Source organism: Saccopteryx bilineata, chromosome 3, assembly GCF_036850765.1.
Source record: "Saccopteryx bilineata isolate mSacBil1 chromosome 3, mSacBil1_pri_phased_curated, whole genome shotgun sequence".
Taxonomy (NCBI): domain Eukaryota; kingdom Metazoa; phylum Chordata; class Mammalia; order Chiroptera; family Emballonuridae; genus Saccopteryx; species Saccopteryx bilineata.
This window is the reverse complement of record NC_089492.1, coordinates 66,563,780-66,576,438: the sequence shown is the minus strand read 5'-3', so window position 1 is coordinate 66,576,438 and position 12,659 is coordinate 66,563,780. Positions and strand designations below refer to the sequence as shown.

The 12,659-nt window shown below is 35.8% G+C and overlaps 1 protein-coding gene across 1 annotated transcript in view; it reads right to left on the bottom strand.

The window, feature by feature from the left end:
* C3H8orf34 (chromosome 3 C8orf34 homolog) overlaps positions 1–12,659 on the bottom strand; it is a 401,548-nt gene that overhangs the window by 54,709 nt on the left and 334,180 nt on the right. The window contains 1 exon segment of the mRNA XM_066264685.1: positions 5,018–5,065. Within this exon segment, the coding sequence (XP_066120782.1) occupies positions 5,018–5,065 (48 nt within the window).

Sequence of the window (12,659 nt, the reverse complement as noted above, 5' to 3'; positions counted from 1 at the left end):
CCCGCTGGGTGCAAGCTAGGATTAAAGACTATGGCTCACCAGTTTTTGGCTCTGTAAAGCCAGAAGCCAGGGCCAGGGCCAAGGCTACCACCATCACAGCAGCCTCCCGGCCCATGCAGGTTCTCATTGGATTCGGACAGTCGGTAAAGAAACAACGGAGCCACAAACTGATGGGCCATAGTCTCTAATTCTAGCTTGCACCCGGCGGGCAAGTAAAAACATACACTGGGCTCCAAAACCCAGTCACATTCAGTGCTCACAAAGCTACTGATTTATCCGAGTTTCCTAGAATCAAAGGTTTCTAGCTCACCAGCCTTATTCTCCTCAGTTCCCCATCTCCTTCCTTATCCCAGATACAAACTCTGCACAAACTGGCATCTCACTCAGCACTCCACCATCTTGGCTGCTTCTCCTGGCCTCCTCCACGTGGCCTCCTTCTGCTGCTGCCTCTACTTTCTCTGCTCTCTCATGCTAATCTCAGGAACCAAGAGCCCAAGCTCCCACTTCGTCCCCATTTTATAGTGTAGCAATCCAAACTCTTAATCCAATATACAAAATAGGGAAGTCTCTAATACAAAGTCACTTCTCTGAGGCATGATTGGATTGTACCGCCCTACATCAAAAAGGGTGGGAAAGGCTTAATCCCAAAACCAAGCCCCAGGCTACAAGGATTCTCAACACACATTAATATCACCTGGGCGACGGCCTCCATCTTTAACAAAGTGAGCATAATACATTTTATCTGCCCAACAGGCTCCATTGTTTCTTTGCCGACTGTCTGAATCCAATGCGAACCTGCATAGGCCGGGCTGCTGTGATGGTAGCCCCGGATACTGGCTTTACAAATACTTACTTCAATTTTTAAAAAGTAAATCCTTGTATGTGATAAAAAGTAAATTTTCTCTTATTATACAGGAGAATAATATCATGCAATCTCCTTTAAAAGTGTAATTGGAACTGTATTGCATTAACAATTACAGAATGCAACACAAGGATAAAAAGACCAAACTAGCAGGAGAAATGATTCTAAGACATTTTGTTGCATAGAATTGATCCCCTTTCCAATTCAGATGGTACAGCTGGCAAAACCAACCTAAACAGATTTGAAAAAGGTCTGCTGCTTACCCAGGCTTCTTTCTTGTCTGACACTCTTAGAGACTGTGAAGCTGCCACTTGATACCTTGTGCTAGTTCACACGCCCGGGTGTGTTGCTTCCGGCCTTCACCAAGCATTTTCTGAGGTTGTGAAGAACTGCTCTAAGTTGTTCTTTGAAGAGTTTTAAAAATCACTCACTTCAGTCTTTAGTTCTCCATAGCTTCTCAACCATTTAAGCTCACAATACTTACTTGATTTATACATATTTAAATCAATACATTTCTCCAATAATTAGGAGATTTTTAACTAGTATACTCTGCTGCTTCCCATTATTATCTAGGAACTATGCTATTTTAAATAGACTAAATTCTTAACAAAAGGTATATCAAGCTTTGGAAGTAAAATTGATTTTGATAATTTCTTTTAAATTATATATTGGATAATATATTGTAAAGCCAGTAGCCATGGCCACCTCTGTTCCCCATCTCCTTCCTTCTCCCTGCACAAACTCTGCACAAACTGGCTTCTCACTCAGCACTCCACCATCTTGGCTGCTTCTCCTGGCCTCTTCCACATGGCTTTTCTCTGCTCTGCTCTCTAATGCTAATCTCAGGAACCGAGAACACAAGCTCCTGTTCTGCCCCATTTTATAGTGTAGAAATCAAAACCTTTAATCCAATATACAAAATAGGGGAGTCTCTAACACAAAGTCACTTATCTGAGGCATGATGGGATTGCACCACCTCACATCAAAAAGAATGAGAAAAGCTTAGTCCTAAAACCAAGCCCCAGGCAACAAGGATCCTGCCTGCCCACAGCCCACCCCAACACAATTAATATCACCTGGGCAACGGGCTTCCATGTGGGCAGTGGCATCTTTAACAAAGTGAGCATAATATATTTTATCTGCCCAACATTCCCCATCTCCTTCTCTCTGCACAAACTCTGCACAAACTGGCTTTTCTTTCAGCATTTCGCCATCTTGGCTGCTTCTCCTGACCTCTTCCACGTGGCCTTTCTCTGCTCTCCTCTCTAATGTTAATCTCAGGAACCAAGAGAGCAAGCCCTTATTCTATTGTGTAGAAATCAAAACCTTTAATCCAATATACAAATAGGGAAGTCTCTGATACAAAGTCACTTATCTGAGGCATAATGGGATTCCTCATGAGAGTGCACCACCTCACATCATGCAATCAGGCAAGGGTGTGGGGAGAAGTTTAGATTTAAAACTAAGCCTCAGGCTATAACAACCCGGCCTGCTTACAGCCTGTCCCCCACACACAATACAAACTATAAGCGAGCAAAAATATATCATATTTAAAAACTTATTTGACCAACATATATATTTTATATATAATTTAATTTAATTTACTATATATAATTTAAATTGTATATATAACGAAGGAAGGCTGATATGATTCCAAACACTAAAATTAGTGCTATGTGAAATTATTATTTCTCCCTTGAGTTATTAAGTACCATACAAGTAAAGACTATGCCATTCTTTTTTTTTTTTAATTAAATTTGCCTGACCTGTGGTGGTGCAATGGATAAAGCACCGTCAACCTGGAATGCTGAGGTCACCGGTTCAAAACCCTGGGCTTGCCCAGTCAAGGCACATACGGGGAAGAACTATTATGAGTTGATGCTTCCCGCTTCTCTCTCTCTCTCTCTCTCTCTCTCTCTCTCTCTCTCTCCCACCTCTATCTAAAAATCAATACATAAAATTTTTAAAAATAAGTACTCATTTAAAAAATAAGAAAAAATTAAATTAATGGAGTGACACTGGTCAATATAATAAGAGTATTCAAGTTTTAGGTAAACATTTCTATAGCATTTGAACTGTTGTTCGTGTTGTGTGCTTATCATCCAAAGTCTAATCATTTTCCATCACCATAATTTGTCCCTCTTTTTATGCTGTTCTTTTTTACTTCAGAACCATTTTGAGGATTAGAAAAACTAGATTATTATAAAATATTTTGTGTTTTTATTTGGTTAAAATTACAAACTTTATTCTGGAAAATATATTAAGCAACAGAAAATATAGACTAGAAATTCCATTTACTTTTCCAGGAGACCGTATTGTGTCTTTAGTTTTGAGTTAGGTTTAAACAGAATTGTCTAACTTCATGTGGTTATGATTCTGTCTAATTATAAGACTAAATAAATAAAAAAAGAGACTTTGATCTGCAAAGAGTTGTTCAAACTTTAGCAAGAAATGTTAAATATATTAAAAATGTAAACACTACGGTTTATTTGATTTTTACTGTATACTAAATAAAAGCAAATGTTTGCTAGCTCAGTTTTAACTTTAATGCTTCTAACATATATAAATACTGTTCCTTCTTGTTTGCTGATTCTAGGACTTTGAAGAAAGAGGGCAAAAGTGAAATAAGAACATAAGTGAGAAAAAACAAAAACTATTCATTTTTGGCTCATGTTTTTAACTTGTTCGCAATAAAGAGTTTGAATATATTTCCTAAAAATAAATGAATTTATGTCAGAATAAAAACACTATTAAGTCAATAGTGTACTAATCAAGATCGAACAGTTTTACTGTAAAGGTTAATCATTTATTGATTTTAAAAAGAGCTAAAAGCTAAAATAGCAACCAATATTAGCTAAAAATACTATGTGAAATAAACCCCAAGAAAGGTGAAGTTTATCTTGGGCAATTCACACACTTGTAAATTCAAACTGAAAGTCAGTAATAAATCAAATAAGCTACAGAGATTTTGTATCTCCAATCAACCAAAAATAGTATTACTTGGAGTAGATGAATAAACAAAAATCATAAATTCATCAATAAAAGTTTCCTTTACCTATATTATATAAAATTGGGGTTTTTTTCTATGATGTATGCAGTTCTTCTCTAGAAACAACCCTGGAAAGAACACTTTCGGGCTATGCCCACAAACTTAAGGGTATTTACGAATCACATGGGGATCTTGTTAGATTGCAGATTTTGATTGTTTGGATCTTGTGTGAGTCCTGAGATTTTGCAATTTTTGCAGTCCCCCAGGTGATGATGATGTTGCTAGTTTGTCAGAGGACCACACTGAACAGGTACAGGTTGTTAGCCTTTTTGTCACATTAAGCATTTACCATTGCATATGCCATGTACATTTAGATCGCACATTCATAATGATGGAGGAGATAAGCACCTTCTTGTGGATGAGAATTACAAAATTAGAATAAGACACTTAAAAAGTTGGTACTTTTATGACATCATCACCAAACTGTCTCCTAGCTTCCTTCACCTGCAACAGACTCAAATGGTTAATTTACTGACCACTGTGGATTGGTTTTAGACCACGTTTTATGGATTCTATGCACTGGTTTACCCAAAAGTTCTCAAATACCATTTGCTGACAGCCCAAGGACACATCATGTGACAGAGAGCTCCCTTGGATATCTCCCAATAAATCAAGAAGTCTAAATGGTTTTTCAACAAAAATCTACCATACATTCTAATTGTTAAGACAGCACTTAGCTTACTAGCTTACACAAAGAATAGCCTTGATAAGCATTTGTCACATGAATGAATGCAAATTTGGTATAGACTGTTCTTGTCATAAGAGCAATGATCATGTCTTACTTTGGGGGGTCTGGCCAATTAAAAACACATGTTTCTCATTTACTAGAGTATCAGCAAATATATATGAGTGAAAACATATGACAATACTGGGTTTATACAGTTTTACCCTCATTTTCAGGATGAATCGATATACAGTACCTCCCTAACAATGAGTAACAAAAGCCATTCTGATAACAGTATTTGTTATCCTGTTTCCGTGGGCATGACCAGTAAATGGGCATAGACTGGAAACCCTATAGGCAGATGGAGAAAGCTTATGTGAGGGTTTCATCCTAGTTGATAGACTGTTTTTAGACCATGTTACAAGGCCACCTTAAAACTCACTTCTTCCATGTAGTTTTTCAATGACTGTCCTCCACTGGGGGCTTCTCCCTAGAGACAAAGAGGAAGAGAGGATGACAAAGTCAGGAGAAGGAGAAGAAAGAATAAAAGAAGAGAGTCATGGAGAAGAGTAAAACCTAGGGAGCATCACCAAATCTCGACTCCTTCTTCAGCATCTCAGTTGATGCTTGTGGGATCATCAGATTCACAACTTCTTACCATGAAGAAGATAATATATTTCAAGGCAACAGTATATCTTTTAAGTAATTAGAGGTCATGTGAACATATAACCACTTAGAGTAGGTAATTAAATCTTAAGATAGTATGCTAAATGAGTTATATAAAATTTTGTTCTTAATTTTGTAAATGTGCTTTTACAATAAGATTAAGAAAAAGGTCACTCATTCTGTATTCTATAAATATGTGTGAGGCTCTATTACATGGACCTAAGAATATTTTAGGGAAAGAGTACAAGTCATTAACCTGCCTTTACCCAAATGTTTATATAAAGTCTTTCTCACCTTACTTGTATGTTATTAGTTAATTCTCCTTTATTTGTATCTTTTACTAGCACTTCATTGAATACTAGTAATCACTGAGATTTAAATCGCTAAAATTTAAAACAAATTAAACACATATTGCAAACTCATCCAAACACTGGTGATCGAAATTGTCAAACAACCTGTTAGTTTGGATAAATTATCTTTTTATTCTACGTGCCAGAGACATTTGTAAATAAATTCTGGGGATACCATGAAATGATAAATTCTAAGATACCATATGTGTTTAGAAGACAGCTAAATAAGTATGAATAAGCTTACATTTGTTTCTAACTCTTCAAGGACCCTCCTTTTTAACTTTTTAACAACTTTCACATATTTTATCTCGTTTGAATGGTTTTCACCACGACTTGAAGTAAGACATCCTCAGGCCAATTTAATCCATAAATTGAAGAATGCCAAGATGTGCTGAGTGAAGGGTTTAAAGTCAAGGAGCTAGGCAGGGTATTTCTGGGACTGGATTCCACTCAACCCTCTTTTACCTTGTTGAAATAAAAATCTGAAAACATAATAAATTAAATTTACTTTAGTTAAAAAAAAGGGATGTATATCAGAAAACACTTTCAGGGTGTTAAAAAAAGCATGTTTGTTTCAAAACAAAAATTAAGCTAGACATCAAGTGTTGGTATTTCTAAAAACTTAGATATGGAAACATTTTTTTCCCTAAAACATAGTTTCTAATAGCAAAAATTTAATAGTTTGCAGCTTCGATGTTTCCAAATGTTCTAAGCTTGTAGGAGGTTCAATGGATAAGTTAATGAAAGAGGTAAGATACTTATATTTATTTAAAGTAAAAGATAAACTATTAGGAAAAATCAAATCCATATAAATCTCTCTAACTGAGGAATTTAACTCAAAGCATCTAGAGAAGGCTGGAAATCTACTTTAGACAAAATGCTTTCTATGGTTGTACTTGCTTCATGATCCCTTGTGTGGACCACACTAGTCTTGAAGGAATGCTATGAGCTCTTCCATTTTGGCTCTTCTGTGTAATAGACTAGTCCTTTGTGTTCTAATAATCCCTCACCCTTTGCCTGGGTGGCTAAGGGCTAGAGATGAGATGACAAACTGCTTGTTGTTACAGATCTGCTTTCCAGAGGGGTCCATGTCTGCAGCCTGGATGACCGGCCTCTGAACAGCTGAAGGCAAATGGTGGGATGCCACAGAGCGGGCCCTGGTGCGCCCCAAAGACGGTGACTTGTTTCCTCGGAGCTGGAGGGCAGCGGTTTCCCCATTTGTCTGCACTCTTGCGCCTTACGCTAGGACCTGGTGAGGATGGAAGGTTTTCTGGATGACCAAATGCAACTGATGCACTAGGTATCCTGTGAAGCTTCTTCTCAGGCTTGTTCCTTCCCACAAGGTCCTTTGCAAATCGACCCCATAGAAAACTCACACAACACTATTTGTTTCAAAGGCCACACAGAACTGAAGTTCGTCTGTGACTGCCGTTCACAAGTCCCTGCCATGGATGGCACTGATGAATGAGGCGTATGGAGTAAAAAAGACTGTAGGAGGAAAACAGAGACACAAACACTCTGCAGAGAGGGTTACAAATGTGGCACAGGGCCAGGTGCACAGAGCCAAGAGCAAGGCATCAAGATGGCTAGGTGTTAGGGTAGGAAGAGAGGGCCCCTACGGGGAGGCTTGATTCAATGTATCTGCCTCAGGTTCTCCATTTCCAACAGGGCACTGCTGAAATGCTGACCCTTCCTCTCCCTGGCTGGGGGCATTAGTGAAATAAAATCCTTTCCAAAACACAAAGCTATCAACTTCAGTCATCCTTTTCCTGGCTTAAAAGAACTGGCATTGTAAATAACAAGTCATTCTAACAACATAATATTTTAGTGATCACCTGAAAATGAATCAAAAATATCCAAATGCAATTTCCCTTGAAAAACAAAGAAAAGAAAAGGGATACAAGGGAGGCAGAAGGGGCATGTGAAGAGGGAAAGAGCAGAATACATGGAAACTATGCCTTAAAAAAAAAAAAAGCAAGAAAAGGTATTTCCTGAAATGTGGTTTCACTTATCATGAATCTAAATATAACCACAGTTGAGATTAAAATGTTTTAAATGTGAATTACAAAATATACTATAAATTCAGAGAAAGAAAAAAAAAGGCTGATAAGATTACTGCTTAACATATGACATGGGATCATGGCTGTCAGGGGCAAAGGCTCCTGTCACCCCTTAGTTATTTTGCAGTTAAAGAAACATCCTCAGTGAAATAAGGTATCCCAGAGACAGAAGTAGGACTAGACCCACCCCTTCCTGACTCTGTTGCCAATTTACAGTATACCATGCTTCTCTTCTTTCAATCAGTAGGTTTATTTTATTCATCTTTTACTAATCCTTAGACAAAATGCATAAAAATTCATTTGCATGCAGAGTACATTTATTCACAAACATGTTATGTTTAAGATTTCTGGTATTCATTTCCTTCCAAAGATATCTTCAGAATGATCTTTCATCACGCTTTTTTTTTTTTTCAAAATAAATACCAGAATGATGTCTCACCTCACTTTTCTTTTCCCAAATAAAACTAAACAATTATCCTAACACAGAGAGTACCTTCTTAAGAAGTACCTGCAGTATTCAGACCCCTAGAAGAATGGGAACTCGATATGAATGGCCAGGACATTTCTGAACCCAAAGGACCCATAAAACTTTACCCACTACTTCTTCCACCAGTATTTATCAGGCACCTATGGGGTGCCACATGCTGTACTTGCGTGGAGACAAACTGGTGAATAAGAACTAAGCACTAGCATGTAAAGTTTATTTTGAGAAAACAAATACATAAGTTATTAGAATACAGAGCTAAAGCTACTTGGCAGAGGTAAGCCCAGGGTGCTATGTGGAAAAAAAAAAGAAGAAGAAAAGGCACCTAGCCTTTTGTGTATTTAACAAGCAGGTGTTAGCAGCTCATATGTGCTGGGAACTGTTGTAGCCACTGGGTACCTATGATGAAGACAAAGTGGAGGGATTAAAAGTTTGGGAAACTATTTTTAAGTTTAGTCACAAGACTTCATCAATTAGCTAGACTAAGAAGCTGAAAGGGAGGTGGACTCATATCAGGCAGAAGGAAAATTTTGTGCAAGGGCCCAGACACAACAGAGCGAATATAGGAAACCATAAGTATTACAATGAAGAGCACTGATTACACTATGCACTAAAATGTGTACTATATTTCTGGGTATAGAGATATTAATATCATGAGTCATTTCCTAATTTTATACTATAATTTTCTGTAATCTAGCTGCTAATATGATGGTTATGTGTTGTGTTTTTTAATTGCATTATTACACAGGGCTACTGAATTTGTGACAGATGATAAAGGATTGAAGTTCAGCTTTCCAAACTCTGGCAAAAACAACGTCCAAGAGAATAGGCAGTGATCTAGTTCCAATTAGTAAAAAACTGAATTCCATAGTCAGAAACTCAGAAATTTTTGGAAAGCTCAGAAATCTTTTAAATAATTGATGTAGTCAATAAATGGTTATGCTTGTTTTCAGATTTACACATATGAACAGATATTGTTTCTAATTGCCCCCAATTGTCTTTTTGTATAAAGTTAATTTTTTTTTCTAAAAATTTGCCCACAATCTTATGAACAAATATAGCATCACTGTAGACCCTCTTTCTCTGAAAATGACATTTTTATCCAGGAGAGAAGATAACGGATGGCTTTAGCATTGCTAAGGGCTATGAGGCAGCAGCATTTTAAGATTAAAAAGTTATGATTCACTCTGTCTGCCTATAAGTTCTACTAATGTTGCAAGTTATGTCACTCTCAGGAAGTAGCAACATAGGGATGATCAGAAGCTAAATCTGTCACTTAAAAAAGGACGAATAATAGTCAATCCCTAAGTACGTAAATAACTTTTAAATTAAAATGAAAGGACAGAAGGTGCACAATGCAGTGTGTAGATGGTGTTATATTGATTTGTATACTTGAAACCTGTATGGATTGGTGAACCATGTCATCCCAATAAATTAAAAATAAATAAATTTAAAATAAATAAAGTAAAAACAATTTACATTTTTCTTCCAAGTTTCTTTTTCATGTTAAACTAAGTAGTTCCTTTACTGGTAATGCCCTCACCTGAAAGACTTACCTTATAAGAATGAAAAAGGGCAGGAGCAATTATGGGATTGACAATTATTAATAACATCAAACTTTTAATGATTTAAGACATTTTAATGTTCCTTGTTATTTTCTGAAACATAGTTATTCAGTTGCCAAAACCAAAGGTACTTAATTCCTTCCTTTTCTTGAATCCCATGTACAAAAAATGGGAGAGTAAAGCCAGTAATAGAAGGCTCCCTGTCTGGGAGTGGAAATTTTCATCAGTGGATGTTGAACAAGAGAAGGGACGGATGAGAAGGCAGGGCTGTAAGAATGTATGGCTAGTGTGAATATTTTGAACTGCATTCACTTAAAAATTAGATTGTATATCATTGCCTTTAGAAAAATCCATTCAGCCTTGAAATATTTATTGTACTAGTCATGTGTGTCTTCTCTGCTGTGTATTGATTAATTTAACATGTCAATTATTAGTACTGTTTCACTATTATTGTGTACAAAAAGTAGTGTTCATTAATTCTTCCTAAAATGTTTGAACGTGCCAACACAGCAAATTATCAGCCATAAGATCTTGAAGAGTCACAACTTTCATCTGATGTTGAGTTCCCTTGTATAGGAAGTAGACAACAGAACTACAAGGTTGTATTTCATCTGAGATTGTGAATGTAAGAGAGTACTAAAAATTCAAAGAGTTACACAACTGGAAAGTGAAGTGTTATCATTTTGTAAATAAATGTATATATCTACTGATCCAATCACTCATTGGTTTCCTGCCTCCTGCCTGTCCCAGTCACTCATGTCTTTATGTGCTCCTCTGATACTGTGCACATCCTTCTCAAAATATATATCGCACTCTATTATAATCACTGGTTACTTGCTCTCTTTCCAATTGAACTCTAAGTTATTGGAGGGCAAAATTGTTTTTTATTAATTTCTGCTTTTCAAACCCTGGTATTTATCCCGCCTTCCTTATGAGAACTAAATTCCTGGTTAAGCCAATAATAAATGAAGAAAAGTGTTTCTTAACAAAAGTATTCTAACAAATAAATGTAAAAGAATTCATAGAATTTAAATATCATGACAACTAACAATGAATAAATGGGTATTGGCATTAAGCATCAATGGCTGCTGAGTTGATAAAATAAGAAACAAAAAGATATTATGTGTCTCCTTTCATTGTGCCGAAGAGTAGCTTTATCCAGTTTCTGGATAATCTTCAGGAAACTATTAAGAATTAAAGGGTATGTTGAATTACACCCAGAATATGAATTTAGCAAAATTTGAGCTGTGGAAAACTCTACAGGTCAAGGATCAGGGTTCTTTAACAGATAAATTATAAAAAAATAAATTAAGAAATCCCAAGAAATTAGGAATAACCTATAGATTAAAAGAGACACAACTAATTTAAAAAGTTGGCAAGGTTAACAATAGTGTAAAGGGATGCATATTTGGGTGACAAAGCTGCTATTAAAATGTAAGGAGTTGATTACTATAAAAGTTAGACAAGTTATTGTGGGAAGGGGTAGAAGTCATGACTGGGACCTCACAATGAACAGACTTTTCAATTTTCTGGTAAAGATTTATTACTTGACCTGAGTAGTAGTCGTGTTGTAATAAGTAATTAAGCCAAACATTTGATTTAGGTATTTTTCCTATATTTGTGTTTTATTTGTGATAAAAAGATATTTCAAAGTAAACTGATAGTTATTTCTAATATTAACACATTGTTACAGGCATAATTGCAAAGTCCAAATGAAACTCTTAAAAAGTTAGAGTGAAATTTTGTAATGCTCTATCTATTGTTGGCTACATCGCCATAGTCACATATCTAATCCCTCATTGATCCAAATCTTTTGGTCTATGTAAAGAGGTCATTACTAGCTATACATCTAGACAAGTAGTCAAAGGATACTCTTATCGTTCTGATTGAATCTTAAGCTAATATAATTATAACAATGACCTCATAAAAATTAGTTGGCAATTTTGATTTTTACCATTTGAAATGATTAAGCCTTTAAATTCTCTTCCATTAAGCTTTTTAAAAAATCAATAAATGTCACTTTGGAATTTGTAAAGTACCTGTATAAATTCTCCAAGGTCACTGAAATATGAATGTCAGCCTCATAATTTAAACCAAACATACAATGTATTCTTTTAAAATTAAATTAACCTGTGTCTTTGCAAAATGGCTAAATGGCTAAGGTGACCAACTTCCTGAACTGTGACTCAGATGGAAGCATGCAGGAAAACTGATATACCCAATGCTCATGAAATACCAAGACTTTTATGTCTTTCCTGTTCACAAGCCCTGCTTCCTTAATTTAAAAAAAGATTGACTTTTTAGATAAGTAATAATAGTAGGCATTTCTCTCCATTAAAGGAAACATATTTCTATAACAGATGCATGGACACAAATGATTTTTTGTTTGTTTCTTTTAACATATGTCGCTGAGTTTTTAATTCAACAAAAAAAAACCCCATTTTCACATTTCAGACACCCTTGCACTATTTAATACACATTAATAAGCTATGGAATTATTTAAACTCAGTAACAAAAATTCTTTTTCATTGACTTGTAAATGTAAAGAAAGGCAAGCAGTATCATGCAGAAGTACATTTAAATTTAATAGTGTACTTTTAATCTTTAACACATTTATTTGAAGGGGCTAATTTTTTACTTAATTGATTCCTTAAGTGGTTCAAACCAAATAAACAAAATGCATAAATTACAATGATCTAGCCTGACACAAGCTTGGCAGCTGATGCCATAAATAGTGTCACTAGGAGAGTTGTGACTTGCTTGGGAGAAATATGTAGAAGTATAATCAATTTTCCCAGAAAACGAGGTGACTTCCAAATAAATAAGTGATGTGACTTAGAGGGGAAGAAAAAGGGGTCTTTAACTTATTTAAAGTATCGCAACTACTAACTGTGGAGTTTTCCATCTCCAGGATAATTTGAAAAGGCAGTTTCCGTTACTGTGTCCAAGCTCACCACCT